The 21,044-nt window shown below is 39.2% G+C and overlaps 3 protein-coding genes and 1 pseudogene across 3 annotated transcripts; 3 read left to right on the forward strand and 1 right to left on the reverse strand.

Moving 5' to 3' along the window:
• Positions 1-507: 507 nt before the first annotated feature.
• LOC117915856 lies at positions 508-3,625 on the reverse strand. The gene is made up of 3 exons (XM_034831587.1): positions 3,543-3,625; positions 2,187-2,426; positions 508-799 (listed from the first exon to the last, which is right to left on the reverse strand). The coding sequence occupies exon 2, from the start codon at positions 2,413-2,415 to the stop codon at positions 2,209-2,211; it is 207 nt and encodes a 68-aa protein (XP_034687478.1). The 5' UTR covers positions 2,416-2,426; positions 3,543-3,625; the 3' UTR covers positions 508-799; positions 2,187-2,208.
• A 4,479-nt stretch (positions 3,626-8,104) lies between these two features.
• Positions 8,105-10,537, forward strand: LOC117917108 (G-type lectin S-receptor-like serine/threonine-protein kinase SD3-1). Its single transcript, XM_034833332.1, has one exon. The coding sequence runs from the start codon at positions 8,105-8,107 to the stop codon at positions 10,535-10,537; it is 2,433 nt and encodes an 810-aa protein (XP_034689223.1).
• A 455-nt stretch (positions 10,538-10,992) lies between these two features.
• LOC117917109 lies at positions 10,993-15,072 on the forward strand (annotated as a pseudogene).
• A 1,620-nt stretch (positions 15,073-16,692) lies between these two features.
• On the forward strand, positions 16,693-18,847 carry LOC117917110. Its single transcript, XM_034833334.1, has 3 exons — positions 16,693-16,826; positions 17,031-18,330; positions 18,419-18,847. The coding sequence occupies exons 1-3, from the start codon at positions 16,693-16,695 to the stop codon at positions 18,845-18,847; spliced, it is 1,863 nt and encodes a 620-aa protein (XP_034689225.1).
• The last annotated feature ends 2,197 nt before the right edge of the window (positions 18,848-21,044 follow it).

Genomic DNA, 21,044 nt, shown 5'->3' on the forward strand with positions numbered 1-21,044 from the left:
TTGAAGAAAGCCAGCTCTTGTTCTAATTGATTTGCCAACCAAAAGATCCCAAGTAGGTATCTGTCCTTAGCATTTAAGACATTTTACAATGGCAAGAAGAAGATGGACACATTTCTAAACCCTAGTTTCTTGCCTGGAGAAGCCACAACTGCAACAAGAAGATTAGTTAAGAAAACGGCTCACATTTTCTACTGATTTAATGGCTGATATTCAACGGTCATTTTGCTTGTTCAAGACAGTGTGACTAAGCTGTAAACTACCAAGAAACCTACCAAGCCTTACTTGTGAATCTAGTGTAGTCTGCTGAAAGAACTAGCAATTTTTATTTAGACTTAAAACACACAAGAAAAGACAGCTCAATAAGGAAATGTACATGTCAAACATGGCTGCTAAGCACAATACATTCCAAAACTTCTTCCTAAGCGTCCCCCATGTATGGGCACATTCTGCAGTATAGGCAAAACAATCATATGTTTACTTTGTGTGTAGGCCAGGGAGAATCAGCTATGGGTGAACAGTTAATCCTCATAAGCTTTTAGCTCTTTTGTATTTGAAGTCATGTACTTGCACAAACCATACCATTCAAATTTGCTAGCTAAAATGACTTTAAACCAAATAACATAATTTCTAAAAAACACATCTTCAGTTAAGAACAATGTTCTAGAATATGAGACTACAGCTTGAAAGTAGGTTTTTCTCCTCATATCAGGCTTGACTTCAAAATTTGTCGGAGAGAGTCCGCTCCTCATTGGATGTGAAACAAACCTTTATTAAGTTGTGTACTCCATATGAAACCTTGCTGCAACAACCAACAGTTGAAATTCAAGAAAACTGTGCAAGCTAAAAAAAGGGGATGAAAGAAGTATTAAATACTCACATTTAACTTGTTCCATGAAAATTGACTGCAAAATCATTATGAAATGACTGCAAAATGAAAGCTAAAAGGGTAAAATTGTTCCAACTGTCTACAGGTAGCTCCAGCCTAAAGGGTCATAGCTGCTGAATCTATAGAAGGTTGAGCAGCTTGCACCTTATTTTAGAATCTTCCTCCCAAATCCCAATATAAATTATGAAATGACACCAAACTGATAAGGAGATTTTAGATGCATTGTGCTGCAAAAAATTTCAGCCTGTTCAGGAACAAACTGAGCCAAGTTTAGCAATGCTCAAGTTCCATATGACATAGTTTAAAGTTAACTTTTATTACTCTCTTCTTTCCCAAATGATACAAGAAACCCATTCTCACCCTGAACCCCAACCCAACTTTGTGATGGACACAACATGACATTTACTGGTGGATTATAAATGGCAACCATTATGCTATCCTTTTCTTGGTGGATGGATGGTTAGATGATCAATGGGCAGGCTATTACATACTCAACCTATCCACCAACCTATGTGTATTAATAGGACAATACGTAAAATTTAATCAAATACTATGGAACATTATCTACCTATTATTAATCATGACTCCATTACATGGTTGAACCATAAAAATGGGGTGTTTACATTTCAATCAAATATATAGGACATGATCAAAACAATCAATCTATTAACAGGTCAAGATCTATGGAAGGGCCCATTATTCACAGGCCCATTAAAGCACATAATCATGCAAAACTGACAAGTGCTAATTGCCTGGCTTGCACTTCTGCCTTCCCTTAGTAACAAAATGAGTTCATGAATCCATTGCTAAAAAGAATCATAACAGGATATAGTGGGTCCAATTCTGCCTTATGACCAGAAAAGGATTTGGCTAACAATGACAATAGGAAAGCTCAGAGACTGCAAACCATAGCCGTTCACCATGACATTAATGAACTGAAACTAGGTTGCTAATGAAATCCCATACCAAAAATAGGAAAATGATCCTCGAAGTGATAGGAAATGGCCACAACTGAAAGTTATGATGAAAAAATGACTCATTTCCAGTGTTGGAAGAACAAATCAAAATTGGTAATTTAAATGCAATATTCAAACATTGCCGAATATTATTTTGTTTTATAAGACAGCAAGAGTTGTTTTAAAATTTAAACCAAGCAAGAACTGAAAACTTTTGTTTTGCCAACTTCTTAATTTAACAAAGCCTACTTGTAGTCGGTATTCAATTGTCATCAAAACAAAAATGCTTCTCAGAGCGTAAACAGCCATAGAACAGGAAAACAAATATGCTTCAAAGCCCTCACCTTCTCTTTGCATCTCAAAAAATCACTTCTCTTCATTCTCCTCATTCTTCTGCTCATAGCGACGCTTAAACTTGGCTATCTGTCCCACACTTTGAGCCATCTGGCGTCTTGCCCTCAAGTGGTAAACTTTACCAACAGAGTGTATTCTAGTCATCATAACATGCATCAGCCTGCCGCTCTGAGTAACATAGGATATCCATTGCATCTGAGGGTGCAACCCTTTCTTCATTTTCCACTAATCTGCAATTCAAAAAGAAGCTTATTGAACAGAGCTTATACATCAAACTAGTCACCTTTTAATTCCAAACGCAACCAAATCTGGCCCAGAGACAGGCACAGTTAATTCTTAATGAAAAAAAAATGATCCATGAGAACCACAACAACACTACTAAAAAGGGAAAATGGATCAGTGACAAGGTGAATTACAAAAAGATGACCCATCATGATTTATTAAATATAGTCATCCTACTAGCACAGTTCTTATTCACTAAAAACAGCTTATTAAAGGGAAAATGGAGATTACAAATGTACCCATGTTACATGCACACATGGAAAAGCCAAACTGCAAAGTCAAATGGAGAAACAATCCAAGGAAAAGCCACCGACTCTGCCAAAAAAATGAACTTCAAAGCTACCATCTTCCAATTCAAAAAGGGCATCTTCTTACCTTCAAAACCCTTTCCTCTCTTCCCAAATACATCAAAAGATTGCACCAATACAACTAGAAAAATTGATGCTTTGACACCTAAGTTCCCAATCACCACCCAAAAACTTCAAAGCTCTAGGCATCCCCCCGACATAACCCAAGATCAGCTAAACTAAAACTCACAACTTCCTAGGTTTTTTCCAATCTAAAAAAATAAGCCATCCACTTAAGTTCACTTACTTCTTGCACATCATTCATCTATTATGCATCATATACTTCCTTCTTATGCATTTATAGAAAGCTACTAAAATCATGTTTTGTAAGTCCTTCTAGCTTTTTCCTGAATTAATTTTGATTTCGTGATGCATTCCGATTTGATAATTGGCTTGCTTAAAATTTATCCATTTTCTATTGCATATAAATTCTATTCAGTATGAAATGAACCTTCTGTAGTCTTAGGGTTTGATACAGTCAATTACGGAAAAATATAGTGAAATAAAGTAATTAACCATCGTATTCATGATTTAAACCTAAACGCTATAATTGAAAACCCATAAAAAAATAAAAAATAAAAAATAAATGCTTATTCAACACATTTCAGAAATCGCCATTCACAGAAAAGAAATAAGCACACAGGCTGTTTAGTTGCCGTGAAAAGGTGGGAAAACCAAAGAAAAATTGGAATACTAGATAGAGAGGGCTAGAACTACCTGAAATCTTCAGCTGAGACAGAGGCGGAGACTGGGGCAACGGCTCGTGTCTAGAAAGATCTTTGCGGCGACGGAGCTGGTTCGACACTTCTACTCTCAGTATCTCTTCTTCTTATGTCGTTCATTGACAGGGATTGGGCTTGGGCTTGTGCTCGGGTTCGGGTTCGGGTTAGCTTGCATATTCACGTAGTTGGGCCAGCCCAAGTTGGAGTTGAGCTTGAGTCTATTTTTTCCAACTTGACCCGATATTTTCTCAGCACCTTGGCTAATAAACCCATCACCTTGGCTTTAATAATAATTTATATAAAATTAATTGGTTAAAATGAATAAAATAAACCCTAAATTTGTGAATCCAATACTTCTCGTGTTTTTTGAAAAGTAACCTAAATTTGAATTAAATGATTTTTACCATTTCAAGTATTTACATGTAGGTTTTAAAATAAATGGTTATTTTTATAAAAAAAATAATGAAGATATTTTTTGTCCAAATGAAACTAAAAAACATGGAGAGTTAAATTTAAAATTTTGGGTTTTCAATAATCATTTTAATCAAATAACACATTTTTTATGTCAAATAATGATAATTTTATTTGAAAACTAATAGATACTTAATAAAAGTAAACTAAACATTTTGACATTCGAAAGCATGTTTCATTGGCTTTTCTGAGAATCATTATTAAGGATGGCAATGGAATGAGTTTTTTCAAGTCATCGCTTCATCCATTTCCTAATAAGATGAGTTTAAATTTTAAATAAATAGGTTAGGGCGGGTTTGTGATTTTTTAAAAAACTGAGACTAGTTCAAGTATTATCATGTCCCCTCAATCCAATTATATATAAAATTAATTTAATTTAATTTTTATTTTCCTATTTTAATATATAATAATAATACTTTGGAATAAAATAAGTTATATTATAATATTTTAATTATTTACAAAATTTATTTATTTTAATGTAATTAAAAAATTTAAAGATAGAAAATTTTCAAGAAAAGATTAAATGGGATAGGGTGAAGTGGTGTGGGTATAGGAAATTCACAAACCCACCTCATTTGTCCCATTTATTTTTTTTTAATGTGATGAGATTAAGAATTATTTTGAATAAATAGGACTGAATTGAGATGGGATAACCTCTCTTAAACTTTTCCTATAGTCATTCCTAAATTCATCATTTAATCATCTATATTTCAAATTTAAAAATAGTACTATTACACCCAAATGAACCCAATAGCCTAGGTTATTAAGCAAGCATAAACAAGTTTTTCTGAACCAAAAAAGCTTTAACTTGTAATGCTCGTGATCATATTCTTTATACTCATACTCATGTTGTATGCACCCTCAAGAACATATTTTTTTAATTATACCTAGATTTACTTAACACATATCCAAACGAAATTAGACGAGAATATAAACTATTTTATGAAATCATCACAACTCTAAATTCGATCTGTTTAATTATGTAGTAAACTCTAAATCATTGAATGATGGTGTAAATATAAGATAATATAGTAAAATAAAAGAAAAAGATCAGATACAAAATAATAAGATCAAAAATCGATGCGATCAAAATATAAAATGATAAGAATACGAATAAAATTCAAAATAATAAAACGACAAAATACCAAATAATGATACTATGATATGATGTACTTTTAACCTATGGATTCGTTTGCATAGTGAGTTCCAAGTGAGTTCACTTTTTTTATTTTTATTTTTATTTAATAATAAATTCAAAAGATGAAAAGGTAATTTGGAGTGGGATGTAAAAGTAGTAAAACACTTTTAACAATGGGAAAATGGGAAAAGTGTTTGTACCGTTAAAGGTGAAAAAGGAATCTTAATTATAAGCTATGAAGAACGAAGTAACTAAGAAATGATGACATGTAATCATTTTGATATGCTTTCATATTTTGTGGGGCCAATGGCTTGGAAAAGAAAATGAAAATTCATAATTCACTTAAATTATTTTTTCTTGTTTTATACTACAAACCATGTGAGTCTTGTGTTGCATTTTGAGAAAATGGTCAAATCCTTTAATATAAAAATTAGTTTTTGATAAAAAATTTATTTACTTTTTTTTATAAAAAAAAACTTAATAATGAAAATTCAATAAGTGTTTTGAAATTCTAAAAAATTATTTCTAAGAATAATTTTGTAAAACTATTGTATGATATTTGGTGGAACATAAGTATGTTTATATGAATTCTTTTGATTTATTTTTTATATTTTTAAACATATATTAAAAATAATTTTTATATATAATTCTATACTTTTAATTATTTTTAAGATAATCATTTAAAAAAAGGAAATAACTAAACTATGTTCGATTTTAAGAGTAAAAAATTATTTTTTGTTTTTTAATTACTAATTATATTTTTTTATTTATTTGTTTTGAAGAAAAAAAATTATTTTAAAAAACAGTTATCAAATAAGACACAAATGTTTTTTTTAAATGTTTTCAATTTTTAAATATAATTATCGGAAAATAGTTTTTAAAAACAATTTTAAAATTAGTTGTTAATTTTTTTGGGAATTCAAATTCTATTTTAAAACTTGAATATGAAAATTAGTTTTTTTTTTTAACTTTTTTTTTCTAGGGTACCGTTTATTTACGTATAATAAAAAATTTAAAAGTACTTTTTCTATTTTAAATTATTTTCCAAAACACTTTAAAAAAATATGAAAATATTTTAAATTTATTCATAAAAATTAATTTGTTTTCAGAACAAATTTTTAAAAATTGTTTTCAATATTAGAAAACTATTTTCTATTTAGGAATACTTTTTAATAAATCTATAAATTTTTCATAAAATTTAAAATATTTATACATTATTTTTCAAAAAATTTACATCATAATATTTTAATATATTACTTATAAAACTTTGAATTCGATATATAATATTTTAGATATGAGTTTGATGGAGATCAAGAGGACGTCCACATGAAGGACATGCAAACACACCTCTCAACGGGTTTCAACAATGAAGCTGAGTGTCACATAACTCAACAACACCCACTGTTGGGATGCCTTTGTCTTTTTCCCACACCCCAAATGCAGAACCCTGCAATTTGTCCACAAATCCTCCAGATCTCAACCTCAAAAAAATCTCTTCCCCACCACCCTTTCTCAACTCCATTATATGGGTTAATGCCACCTCCCAAGTGTTTTTCCATGGTTTTAAATGCACATATTTTTTGGGCTGTCCGGACCAAATCCAAAAGTGTTGGAGTAATGCAATTTATGGCTGGATATCTGCCCAGTTGATTTGCCCCCTTTCTTTTTTTTTTGCTAAAAATCACCTTATCTTATCAACAGAAGGCACTGAGACACAACCCCATTGGCTGGCAAAGTCAAGGATATTGAAATCTGGGTGTCAAATTGTCAAGAATTAACCCACTTATTTCTCTTGAAGAGACTCAATATTATTTAGGTTTGATTATAATTTCAGTGATATCATATATATATATATATATATATATATATATATATATATATATATATATATATATATATATATATATATATATATAGAGGTTCGATTATTTATATTTTAATTTTACTTACATCCTTATATCTTGATCTCATTTATTAATATAATTATTTAATAGTCTAAATCTCGCTATACATTCATCGGTTTAACCTTTTTGTTTGACAAACACCACTATAATACCTTTGGATAATTGACTATACTCTTTGTTGTTCAAACTTCAAGGATACCATCCATTGTGATTTTTTTTTCTATTACAAAAAACAGCTATAATATGACAAATCCAATGTTTTACCTAAAGTTTTTGGATGATTGCCCTGAATTCAAAGTTATCTTTTTGATATTATATGAAAAATATATCATCAATGGAAGATTTTTATATTTTAATGTGACCTTATTTTTTTTGCTTTGTTTTATTTATATTTGTCCTATAATTTGAATGATATAAAAAAAAAAAGTTAAATGGGTACAATATCATTTATTTTAAATTAGTAAATTTTGATTAATCAAAATGTATAGAATTTAATATTTTGTCTGATAATGGAATTGATTTTCCTTGATTTCATGTGTGTGGTTTGAGAACTAGGGCACGTCCCGTGAAGTCTTTCTGTCTGACTGATTAACGTGGGATGGTATCATTTGTCAATATATTTCCTTGGAAAAAAGATGACCCATTAGTGATGACACATACCAAATCCTATTATATGCTTTAGAAAGGGGAACTGGTGTCAAAAGTATAGCAAAAATTCTGAGTATAAACTGTTGTTAGTGGAAGAAAGCCAAGGCATACCTCGATGCCCACAAAAAGTCGTGAATTTTGTTGCTTCCCCTTGCCCCAAATCCAGTTTCCAAGATTCAAATTCAGTCACTGCTCTCTTATGAAAAGTTGTACCAACAAAACTACACTCCTTTATCCCACTTTCCACCTCTCTTTCATGACTTTCTATCCACACCTCTGAGCTTCAAAGTTCAAACCTAAACTCACCTCATCTACTACCCCTACTGGTATACTTCCACTGTTCCACACTGTGGCGCCACTGGTTCTTGCCCAAATTTAGCCAGTTTTGCAGCTGAAATGTGTGTGGTTGGGGTTAGTCAGCTGTGTTCTGAGACACCCATCAGGCATTTTGGAGGTAAGAGCTTTGTTTTGGCTGTGATTTTACTACTGGGTTTTGCATTTTCTGGGTCTTGTGATGTGGTTCCAATGGTTTCTGTGCCTCTTGGATTTGAGATTTCTGGGTTTGATAGCAGTAGGATTTGGGTGTCTCACAATGGGGTTTTTGCATTTGGGTTCTTGGAGGGTTGTGAGAAAGTTGATGGTGTTGATGGGTTTGTGGTTGGTATTGGGTATAACTTAGGTACCAGGGCTGCAAATAAGCCAGTTTGGACTATTGGTGGGGGACTCAGAGTTTCTGAAAACTCCACACTTAGGCTTTCCATGGATGGGAGGCTAGTCTTGGTTGAAAACCCTAACGGGTTGGTTGTCTGGAGTAGTAACACCTCTGGTCTGGGTGTTCAAAAAGCTAGCCTTTTGGACAATGGGAACCTGGTGCTCTTGGGCAATGCAGATAAAGTGCTTTGGGAGAGCTTTAATAGCCCCACAAGCACTCTTCTTCCTGGTCAGTCACTCCATTTCCCTCAAACCCTTAGGGCCCCTTCAACAAAAACAATTTCAAGCTACTATAGTTTTGTGATTCGCGGATCCGGTGAGCTTGCCCTAGTGTGGGAGAACAATGTGACCTATTGGAGGAGTCATGCTCAGTTGAGCTCCTCTGTCATTGTTAAAGAAGCCAGATTTGACTCCAATGGGGTTTTAGGACTATTTGATAGTGCTAATAGAACTGTCTGGTCCAAGTCGAGTAAGGATTTTGAAGACCCTTCTCTGGTTTGGAGGCATCTTAGGATTGATTCTGATGGGAACTTGAGAATTTACTCGTGGGATAATGCGATTCGGGCATGGAGAGTAGGTTGGCAGGCAGTTGAGGACCAATGCAATGTGTTTGGTTCTTGTGGTTTGTATAGCTTATGTGGGTACAATTCTACTGGACCTGTTTGTGATTGTCTGTATGAGGATTCTTTGAATTTGGGAACTGGCTCTTATGGGATGGATTCAGGTAGTTTTGGGTGCAAGAAAATGGTGGATTTGGGAAACTGTAAAATGAATACAAGCATGATGGTTCTGAAACGAACGGTCCTTTACGGTCTCTATCCCCCTCAAGATGTTGATATCATGTTAAGTGAGGAAGCTTGCAGAGAGTACTGCTCCAATGATACTACTTGCATTGCCGTAACTTCAAAGAATGATGGCTCGGGTCTTTGCACAATCAAAAGAACAAGCTTTATTAGCGGGTATAGGAATCCTTCTGTCCCTGCTACTTCGTTCTTGAAGGTGTGTTTGGTCCCTCAGGCAGTTTTAGCTCACGGTGCTAATCCCCATGGTAATTCAGGGCAAATTCAAATGTTGTCCAAAAGATACTTTGCTTATGGAGCTAATAGTAAGAAATTTGTGGAAGCTATTGCTTTAATAGTTCTGGTAACGCTCGTGGGCTTTCTGACCATGGAGATGTTTGTGTTTTGGTTTATCCATCGGAGACGGAAAATTGAGGCTCAGACGAGAATTCCCTTTGGGAAGGATGCTCAGATGAATTCTCATTACAGTGTTCTTATTAGATTATCCTTTGAAGAGATAAAAGAGCTGACTGCTAACTTTGCAACTCAGCTTGGGCCCTCTGTTTTTAAAGGTGTACTCCCAAACAAGACACCAGTAGTTGCCAAGGTGCTAAATAATGTAGTTGCATCTGAGAAGGATTTCCGGGTGGCAGTTTCAACCTTGGGTGGCACCCACCATAGAAACCTTGTATCACTAAAGGGGTTTTGTTTTGAGCCAGAACACAAGTTTTTGCTTTACGAGTACATCCCAAATGGATCTCTGGATGAGTTGCTTTTTAGCACAAAGTGGAACCAAAATGAAGTGGATTGGCAGCAGAGGCTTGATATTGCCCTTGGAGTAGCACGAGCCCTTGCTTATTTACACACAGAGTGCCAAACATGCATTGCTCATGGAAATATGAAGCTGGAGAATGTCTTGCTTGATGAGAAGTTAGTCCCTAAGTTGATGGATTTTGGACTACAGAGCTTACTCCAGGAGGAGCCAGCTTCTTCTTCAGAGTCTCCCTCAGAGAGAGATATTTACTTGTTTGGAGTAATGTTGCTGCAAACTTTAACATGCGAGAGGGATGTTCATGGGGACAATCTGCACCACTTAATTGACAAGATGAATCAAGAACAAAAACTGAAGGGCAGCGAGGAGTGGGAAGGAGTAGAAAGAGTGGTGAGGATAGCTTTGTGGTGTATGCAAAATCAACCATTCTTACGGCCTTCCATTGGGGAGGTAGTTAAGGTATTAGAAGGCACACTTTCAGTAGATAAGCCTCCGTCTGCTTTTCCTTTCAGACGGGAGAGCCAGATGGATGAAAGAGTCTTAACTGAGATTGAGGAAGTTCCCTAGAAGAATGCCAAATTTGATTTGGGAGCACGAGTTCTTATTGTATCAGCTCCATGCCCCTTCATTTAACTGCAATGCAGGGGAATGACTGGTGGTTCAAAATTTTTGCAAGACTGAACCCCAGCAATGTGTGAATCTTATCAAATGTGTAAGCAACCTTGACATTTGAATGAAAATGTTTTATGATTTTTACCTTGGAAACTGATTGATGAGCCTGTCTGTATCTTTCCTTTTCAGTGTCAATAAACTTTTGATTTCTGAGATCTTATAGCTTGTCGATGTTTTTATTACTCGCATGCTCAACTAGCTTAAGTTTCCAGGTAGATTGATGAGGCCAATAATTTGAGCTGAGTGTAAGAAAAATGTCATTGTGTTAGACGGCAATGATGAACTCATTCAACATTTCGAGCCTTGAGTCACAGTATATACGCGGACAAGAAAGGATGACAAGGTCTATTATGTGTCTCAGGTGTTCAGCCAGGGCTGAGGTGACACTTGAGGTAAGTCTCACTCTCACTGGGACCTCTTTCAAATGTGGGTGCTATTCTGATGGTGGAATGCAAATACTTGCTGAACTTTACTAAAACCATTGCAAAGATCCTGAGGCCCCAGCAGGCAAATGCCATGATTCATCCTTGAAGACTTAACTAGCTAGAAATCTCAAATTATTAGCCTTCATTTGACACCAATGAATGTGTCTGATGTTCAAAAACAGACCAATATGAAATAGAAATCCACAGGATTTGTGACCCACTTTTATATTGGCACTGTTGATTTACTTTCTAGGAAGGGGACTCTGTGTTTTTCTTTCCACAAGACAGTTGAGTGGATCTTGACATCTCAACTTTGTGGAAGAGAATGAAAATTACTGTTGTCCCCTGTATTATGCATTCAAAATCTTAATCCTCAAAATCTCAATTGTTGATTTTTAATGACTGGGATTAATTTTCAAACACTCTGTGGTCTAGAAAATGTTGTTACTGTACACCCACCATGTGGTAGGATGATCATTTGGAATTTTGAGTGTAATTGCAGAAACAGTGTTTCAGGAGTTAGACATGGAAGCTCTTAAAGCTCCCTCTCTTCCTTCACTTCATTTGTCAATACTCCCAACCAGATTTCCTATGAGGCCATATGACAAACCCATGTTGCATCTTCCTTCTATCCATAACCCAATTCTTCTTTTTCATCAATTTGTTTAAACTTTTCAAAATTAAAGCCTTGCACAGTCATATCTTCCAGTAGTTCAAGCAAAGCCATGGACTCACCTTGACCATCTCATGGAGGAGACGAGAAGTTTGATTGGTTTTCTCAGTGGTATCCGGTTGCATCAGTCTGTGATCTTGACAAGAGGAAGCCGCATGCCAAGAGGGTGATGGGTCTTGATGTAGCTGTGTGGTGGGATAGAAATGAAAGTGAATGGAAGGTGTTTGATGATTCTTGTGCTCATGGGTTGGCTCCATTGTCTGAAGGGATGATTGATCAGTGGGGCCAGTTGCAGTGTGTGTGTACCATGGGCAGTGTTTCAATGGCTCTGGTGACTGCAAATTCATTCCTCAGGCACCCCCAGATGGTCCTCCGGTAAAAATAAATTTGGCATCTGTTGTAGTTATAATTCTGACATACATCCATCCAGTAGCTCTCCCAAATCCAAAACACTGATTTGGATTCAAATCCAATCCCTCAAAAAATATGAATCTATATGCTTGAGTGTGTTTGAATGAATGGAATGAATTGGATTTTTCTTTGGAATTTGTAAAACATTAATGGCATGTACTTCTTATTGTAGTTTTTGACAAAGTATGCAGGTTCACACATTCAAGAAAGCACGTGCAGCTGTTTATCCAAGTGCTGTGCAGAATGGAATTGTCTGGTTTTGGCCAAACACTGATTCTCAATTCAAAGATATTCTTACAAAGAAAAAGCCTCCTTACATCCCAGAATTGGATGACCCCTCATATACCAAGTCCATGGGAGCTAGATATTTTCCCTTCAGGTATGTAGAGATACAGCTATCTACAAGTTCTCTAGTCCTCTTTTTCCAAACTGGAAAATGCAGGTTTTAACTCATCCAGAAAGGGGAGAAAAGGAGTTGGGGGTGTAGAAAGTCTTCTAATGCATGTGGAAGTCATGAAATATGAAAGAATCATTATTAATCATATGTGACTAATAAGTTTTAATGTGACAAATAAGTTTTCTACCTGAACACTCCTATACTTCATGTACTACTTATCTTAAATTCTCTCGTGTAAACTAAAACGGTGTCATTCAGGTATGAGGTTCTGATGGAAAATATCATGGACCTTGCATATGCACATTACGGGATAATGCAAATTCCACAGGCAAACAGATGAGCAGATCTAACTAGGCCTAGTTTTAGTTATTTTGCTATGTTGCCTAGTATGAATGAGATTCATTTCTCTCACACATTTTCTTTCACACCCAAGGCAGATAGAGAAGGGGGAGACACCAATTGAGATCAGTGTGATGAGATTAGCCATAGATGGTTTTGTTGCAGAGTGAGAGCTTGCCAGGAGCAAATTTATTCCTTCCTGTTTGTGCTATACTTGTTTGGGTTTTCCGGCATATCAAAGTAATGGATCTGTGTCATCAGACCTTACCAAAGAGGTAACCATTAGGTTGATCTTATTAGTTAGAAGTTACGCTGTTTTTCTTTAATTGCCCTTTAGTTGAATCATATTTGCTTTTAACTTGTTTGGTTCAGGAACCATTGCCTCATGTGTCTCCAACAGAGCACTTTTGATTCTTATCTGTGTTCCAGTAAGTCCAGGAAATAGCAGATTGATATGGACTTCTCCAAGAAACTTTGGACCGTGGACTGATTGTATGGTTCCATGATGGATGCTTCATATGAGGCAAAACCTTATTCTAGATTCAGCTATATATCTTCCCCATGTAAAGGTAACTCCCATCTATTTGTATTGTTATTTTCTGTCTAGGTAACATGATAAGCTTTATGACATCATAGCTTCCAAGGAAACAAATGGAGCCCGATGCCTTGCCTTGTTTGATTGTTGAGTAGTTAAGAGGAAAGGAACACTTGGAATCATGCAACACCTATTCTAGACAATCTCGCTAGAATTATTATCCCTAGTTTTCTCGTGTGTTTCCTGTAGGAGTATAAGCTTATGAAGGCCGGCCTTTCCAATTGGCAGAAGGCTTGTTTTATGCCAACAAAGTCAGATGCCCACATCATTGCCTTTAGAGCATGGTTGAGGAAGCACTCAGCAGGGCCCTGCCCCCAACTCCTCCCAGAGAGCAGCTAATGGACAGGCAAGACTTGAATTTTTTTTTTCTTTGATAACCAAGGATTCCATGGCCAAGCCCCTAGGACTCTTTCCATAGGGACCCAAACCTTGGGGTGCTGACTGTCCTGCAACAATCAGCACCGGGTAAATTATGGGTATCATAAGTGGTAGGTTTTGAATTCAGGACCATGTGCCACTTATTGGGACTATAAGTCCCAGTGTTAGCCCTGACCAACTAAGCTACCTGATGGAGTAGACCTGAATTTTAGGTTTGAGTTAGCTTCAATGCCCTGAGAATAAAGAAAGTTTCTCTATATACCTTTTTTGGGTAAAATATTTCCATCACAATGTATAAAGCTTTGATTCACTAATCCATAACCAATTGAAGAAATAAAGAAAATTTCAAAAAACTCCATACACAAGCTTTTCTTGCTTGGGATGAATCTTTTTAGACGAGACAGTGGTATCAAAACCGTCCACTAGGACCACTACCAGTAAGTATCAGGTCATATAACTAATGCTTTGAATGGATTATGTTGTTTCAGGTAGTGGTCTCATGTGGTGAACTGCAGCAGCTGTTGCATACAAAGGTCTCCATGTGCTTGAGGTGGTGTTGCAGATCTTCTCAATTGCTCTAATCAGGATTCCTGCCATAAACCATGGTGCTATGTCGGTGGCTGCAGGGACTACACTGGTATTCATGGCAGTCCTATGCTTTGCAGCTTCAAACTTTTAGTGCAATGAAGTTACAATGCTTTCGAAATAAAAGAAAAACATAATAATAATCTAAAATAACTCCTTGAATTTATTCTGCATAATACATGATCTTCAACGGGTCAAATGGACTTCCTCTTCATATTGTTGTAGTCATCATCTTGATTCATAAGCATCTGAAAGTTGATAAAATGGATTCCGCAGATAGAATGCCACCTTTACTTAGAATATCACCCAAACGATAAAAAGGTAGCCAGCCAAAAGGTGGAACTAGGATCAAGAAAATTGAAGTCAGAATAAGAGTTCCACTCAAGAACCTAATGTTGCCTGAGATAGTGAGATGATTCCAGATTCGAATGCTAAAGGTTTTGGTGAATTGAAGTCACTATACCATATATAAATGCTGCGAAGAACACAAGTATGTTCTTCACATTGCAATATAATATCGTGTGAATGGAGATTCATTTTCCCAATCCTATTTTGCAATGACAGCTGAACCCACAAATGCAAGTAAAAATATGAAAGCCTGTGAAAGACTGCCAAGTTCTACCATCTTCTCGGAAGTTAAATGATACGAACTTATTCAGATCATTTATGAAAGTAGATTAGATTAATTCTCTTTATAAATTTGGACAATATTATACAATCTCGTTTCATCTACCGAGATCATGACAACAAATTCTCTATATGTTAGAGAACATAAAACATTAAGCCTATAAATGGAGTGGTCTGATGGCATCTTTAATTTGGGTTATGGCTGCCCCAAACTACACCCAGCGGGCCGTGGATTGGGGCTGGGAATTTAGGTCCTAGTTTAAGATAGGCCAAAGCCTAACTATTCAAAATAGGGAAACTTAGAGTGAATAATTAGATTTATAAATAAGGGATAATTTCGTACCTTTTAAATTTTAATAATAACCCAAACAATTACAGCCAATGGAACAGCAATTCACTATTTCTTTAATTTCAAGCCACATCCCCTGCCATTCGTTCACACCGCTGTGCTTGTCTGCAACTAATTATCTATTTATTTGGTCCGACTCTCTGAAGGTTGGAATTTTGAACTTTGATGGAGGCAGCCATGGAAGCTGAGGCCTTGTTCTATGGTCCCAGCAAAGCTTCCCACAACTTCACATGAGAAACCCTTGCTGCATTTTCCATTTAGACCGGTACCCACTTCATTTTTTCCACCAATTCGCCAAATTACTGTATCCAGGGTTTCGCGGCTGTTTCATCCACTGTGTCTACTGAACCCATGAACCCAGTTCAGCCAGAGGTCCAGAGTCACAGCCAGGAAGTGAAGTTCAATTGGCTGTTGCAGTGGTATCCTTGACCAAGAGGGTTCCACATGCTAAGAAGGTGATGGGTCTGGATGTGGTGTGTAGGGACCCATCCCTGATGACACGTGACACACGCCTCCTGACGATACGTGGCACGCGATCTTATCCGGAGTATCCACATCCGGATTTCCTCGAGAGTACACGTGGCGCGCTCTCCTATCCGGACCTTCTGAAATAAGAGCATGCGGGACTCGCAAAACCTCCTATCCGGACCACCGCCATTACTCATCCGGTGACCTTTCATATTCTATCCGGATATGTCCATCCGGATCACCGATCAAACCAAACATGACTCACCACGTCATTCTGACACCCTGTCACAATCCATATTCCAATACCTGCAGAGTGAAAAGACAGAAGTGACAGCAAGTCACTTCCCACGATCTCTGACAGCCGTTCGTAGGATGAGGATGTCCCTGCCACCACCTAGTGACATCATGGTAAACCAAAAAGCCTTCCATCATTTATGGAGGAGAGAGAATTTCCAAAGAACTATATATACAAACCTTCACGCAAAGAAGAAGGTAAGCCTTTCAATACCTAGTAAAAGGCCAACTGTGCCAATTGCTTTTATCTCTCTTTCCATGGCTGACAAAACCATCGGAGGGTGTGTCCGGACACCCTGTCCGGACGCCTTTTGCAGGAGCAGCTGAATCAGGAATCACAGTTGAGATCATACGTCCATCCATTTGGCAACTAAGTGGATCATTGGGAATACGAGGCCTCAACATTGGCGCCGTCTGTGGGAATCTTTTTCGCTGATTCAGTAACTAACAAAGATGGCCACGCCTTCCCAAAGCCGTTCATCTGGTAGAGGAGAGGAAGACAATTCTGAATGGCGCTAAGCCATCGAAAGAAGGCAGTTAGCAAGCGAGCGACAACTGCAAACTCTCCTCCAGGAGACGACAAGGTTGAGAGAGGAAAATGCAATATTGCGAATCTAGGCATCGTCGACGGGGCCACCCCGTCGTCAGCACTCTAGAGGCCAAGTAGCCAACTCAAGGCCTCATTTGGAGTCGATTTACCCAGGAACAGCGGAGGCAATCCCTGAAACACGCAGCGCTAGGCCGCATGAGCCACACACGCCCATGCCTCGAGCTCCCCGCGAAGAGAGCTCAGATTCCACTCATTTCTCGTCAAAGAGACAGCGTGACAGAAGATCCCAATTATCAGGCGCTATGCGTGCGAGACTAGGACCCAGCAGCCTGGCAGGCCCAAGCCACCAGCAACCACCACAAGGGGAGTGCACCATGACCCTACGGTCACCCCCATACCACAGAACGTTCTCTCGCACCGTGACCCCTTGGTCACCCCCATGGTGCAGAACGTTCCACCGCACCAAGCGGTACGGACCATTGGGAAAAATCCCCCGAACGAGCCACCCATCGGCTCCATTAGCAAAAGGCTGGATGACATGCTCTCCACGCCTTTCTGCTCTCATATCATCCATTATGAGCCCCCAAGGGGGTTCCTCGTACCAAAGTTCTCCACGTACGATGGGTGCAGTGACCCCTTCGACCATATCATGCATTATCGGCAGCTCATGACCCTCGATATAGGTAACGATCCGCTGCTGTGCAAGGTATTCCTTGCCAGTCTACAAGGACAGGCCCTCTCATGGTTCCATCGCCTACCTCCTAACTCGGTGGACAATTTCAGAGACCTTTCAGAAGCTTTCGTGGGACAATACCTATGTTCCGCTCGGCATAAACAAAACATCAGCACCTTGCAAAATATAAAAATGAAGGATAATGAATCCTTGAGGGAATTCGTGAAACGATTTGGCCAAGCTGTCCTACAAGTGGAAGCTTGCAGCATGGACGCTGTCCTACAGATCTTCAAGCGAAACATCTGTCCAGACACTCCATTTTTTGAATCACTAGCTAAGAAACCTCCCATGACGATGGGCGATTTGTTTCGACGTGCGAACAAATACTCCATGCTGGAGGATGACGTACGGGCAGCCACCCAACAAGTATTGGTTGCCGGACAGCCGTCCAAAGGGAATATAGAAGGAAGCGCTAAACTTCTAGACAGGCCAAGGCCATCCGATCGAAGGCAAGAAGGGCTAAGCCGCCCGGAGATGCCACCTCTCACACCACTCTCCATAACTTATGAGAAGCTTCTCTCTATGATCCAAAGCATGTTTGATTTCAGGTGGCCCAGACCCCTCGGGTCGGATCTATCCAGAAGAGATCATAGCAAAAAATGCGCTTCCCACAAGGAGCATGACCACACAACGGAAACGTGCAGAAGCCTCCAATATTTGGTGGAAAGGCTTATAAAGGCGGGACATTTAAGGCAATACCTCCGCTCAGATGCCAGAGATAGAGACGCCGCCCGGGGCCACGACTCTGGAACCCCCGCGATTCCAGCCGCCCCCAAAGCCGTCATAAACTACATTAATGGAGGTCCGTCGGATGAAGAGATAAATTCCAAACGAAAGAGGCAAAAATTATTACGAGAGGCAATGGTGCGTGAGCGTGTCAACTCCATCCGACCTGGGATAACCGGAGGAAGCCCTCACCCCATAGACGGGACAATCATTTTTCCACCAGCAGACCCCACATGGATATTACGTCCGCACCGCGACGCCCCTCATTCTATCCTTAGGGATAGACAAATTCAATGTAAGACGCATCTTAGTTGACCCAGGCAGCTCAGCTGATTTGGTACAAGCAGCAGTCATAAGCCACATGGTGGGGCACAATTTAGTCGGTCTCGAAAACCCTGGGAGAATCCTGTCCGGATTCAACGGGGCATCAACCATTTCCTTAGGAGATATTGTGCTACCAGTTCAAGCTGGCCCAGTCACTCTCAACGTCCTATTTTCAGTGGTACAAGATTTGTTACCCTTCAATATTATCTTGGGGCGCACATGGCTGCACTGCATGAAAGCCATCCCCTCCACATATCATCAGATGGTAAGCTTTCTTACTGAGGATGAGCAAATCAACCTGTACGGCAGCCAACTAGCTGCTCGCCAATGATACCAGATAGCAAGAGAACCAGGGACCAGTCAGGAGAATGAACCTCTCCCTGAGTCCACGCATGCACTTGACCAATAGTAGTCATTATGCCCGGCGGACAGAGATCCCCCGGTAGCAGATCCCTTGCAAACAATCCAAATTTCGGAAGAAGATGCTCACCTTACTCATATCAGTTCCCTCTTAACACCTGAAGAAACCCAGAACATCCAAGATGCCCTCCGACAAAACCATGACATTTTCGCATGGGCGCACTCTGATATGAAGGGGATTCATCCATCAATAGTCTCTCATAAACTTAACGTTTTACCAACAGCGAAACCCATCCGGCAGAGGGTTAGACGTTTCCACCCGGACAGATAAAAGATCATCCGGAATGAGATCGACAAACTACTGGAAGTCGGATTCATCAAAGAAGTGGATTATCCGGACTGGTTGGCAAATGTAGTAGTGGTACCCAAAAAAGAGGGCAAATGGCGGGTCTGCGTTGACTACACCAATATCAATAAAGCGTGTCCGAAAGACAGTTTCCCCTTGCCACGAATAGATCAAATTGTGGATTCCACTGCTGGGCAAGGGATGCTCTCCTTCCTGGACGCTTTCTCCGGATATCACCAAATCCCCATGGCCCCGGATGATCAAGAGAAGACAACCTTCATAACGCCACACGGACTTTATTGTTACAAAGTCATGCCATTTGGCCTCAAAAATGTTGGCGCTACTTATCAAAGACTGATGACAAAGATATTTAAACCGCTAATCGACCTTACAGTAGAGGTGTATATCGACGATATCGTCGTCAAAATCAAAACCCGAGAGGAGCATGTTCTCCACTTGCAAGAAGTTTTTCACCTTCTAAGGAAGTTTGACATGAAGCTAAACCCTTCTAAATGCGCCTTTGGAATAAGTGCTGGGAAATTCCTGGGATTTATGGTCAGTCAAAGGGGGATAGAGGTCAGCCCAGATCAAGTCAAAGCAGTCATAGAAACACCACTCCCCAGGAACAAGAAGGAATTACAGCGCCTCACAGGCAAGCTTGTCGCCCTGGGACGTTTTATAGCCTGTTTCACCGATGAGCTACAACCCTTCTTCTTGGCAATCCGCAAAGCAGGAGCAAGCGGATGGATGGACAACTGTCAAAACGCTTTCGAAAAAATTAAGCGGTGCCTCATGCAACCACCCATCCTAAGCAGCCCTCTCTCCAGAGAAAAACTGTACATGTACCTGGCTGTCTCAGAGTGGGCAATTAGCGCTGTCTTATTCCGCTGCCCATCGCCCAAGGAGCAGAAACCCATCTACTACATAAGCAGAGCGTTAGCAAACGTAGAAACCAGATATTCAAAGATGGAATTAACGGCCTTAGCACTTCGAAGTGCCGCCCAGAAACTCCGATCCTATTTCCAAGCACACCCAGTGGTCGTGTTAACTGACCAACCCTTTCGCAATATCCTATACAAGCCGGACCTAACCGGAAGAATGCTTCAATGGGCCATAGAATTGAGTGAATTTGGAATCGAGTTCCAACTCAGATTGTCCATAAAAGGCCAAGTGATGGCTGACTTCGTGCTGGAATACTCTCGAAGGCCCTCCCAACACGAGGAGCCAAGCGAAAAATAATGGTGGACTTTACGCGTTGATGGGGCCTCTCGATCGCCGGATCCGGAGTAGGACTCCTGTTGCAATCCCCAACCGGAGAGCATCTGAAGCAAGCCATCTGGCTGGGATTCCCCGCCTCTAACAATGAAACAGAAATGAAGCCGTCTTAGCCGGATTGGACCTCGCTTTAGCCCTATCCGTCTCCAAACTTCGGGTTTATAGTGATTCCCAACTTGTGGTAAGACACGTTCAGAAAAAATATGAGGCCAATGATGCACGCATGGCGCGATACTTAAACAAAGTGAGAGACACCTTGCAACGATTCGACGAATGGACGATTGAGAAAATCAAGCGGACTGAAAACTCACGTGCCGACGCCCTAGCAGGCGTAGCTGCTCTCTCTTCCCATCAAAGAAGCTATACTATTGCCTATATATGTGCAAACCAAACCCTCTGTCACGGAAACCTCTACTTGCAATGCCATCGAAGAAAACGAAGCAAACGACAAAAGCTGGATGACAGCCATCATCGAATACTCCGGACAGGCACCCTGCCGAAGAAACCAAGCAAGCACACAAGATCCGGGTACAAGCCGCCCGCTTCA

The sequence above is a fragment of the Vitis riparia genome, chromosome 6 (genome assembly GCF_004353265.1).
Source record: "Vitis riparia cultivar Riparia Gloire de Montpellier isolate 1030 chromosome 6, EGFV_Vit.rip_1.0, whole genome shotgun sequence".
Classification (NCBI taxonomy): domain Eukaryota; kingdom Viridiplantae; phylum Streptophyta; class Magnoliopsida; order Vitales; family Vitaceae; genus Vitis; species Vitis riparia.

What these genes read in the sequence shown, in the direction of transcription:
- LOC117915856 (XM_034831587.1), bottom strand. Translation starts at nt 2,415, where the DNA reads ATGAAGAAAGGGTTGCACCCTCAGATGCAATGGATATCCTATGTTACT.
- LOC117917108 (XM_034833332.1), top strand. Translation starts at nt 8,105, where the DNA reads ATGTGTGTGGTTGGGGTTAGTCAGCTGTGTTCTGAGACACCCATCAGG.
- LOC117917110 (XM_034833334.1), top strand. Translation starts at nt 16,693, where the DNA reads ATGGCGCTAAGCCATCGAAAGAAGGCAGTTAGCAAGCGAGCGACAACT. An exon ending in GTCGACGGGGCCACCCCGTC is followed by an intron (nt 16,827 to 17,030) that starts GTCAGCACTCTA and finishes CCCAATTATCAG; the next exon opens with GCGCTATGCGTGCGAGACTA. An exon ending in AATTATTACGAGAGGCAATG is followed by an intron (nt 18,331 to 18,418) that starts GTGCGTGAGCGT and finishes TTCCACCAGCAG; the next exon opens with ACCCCACATGGATATTACGT.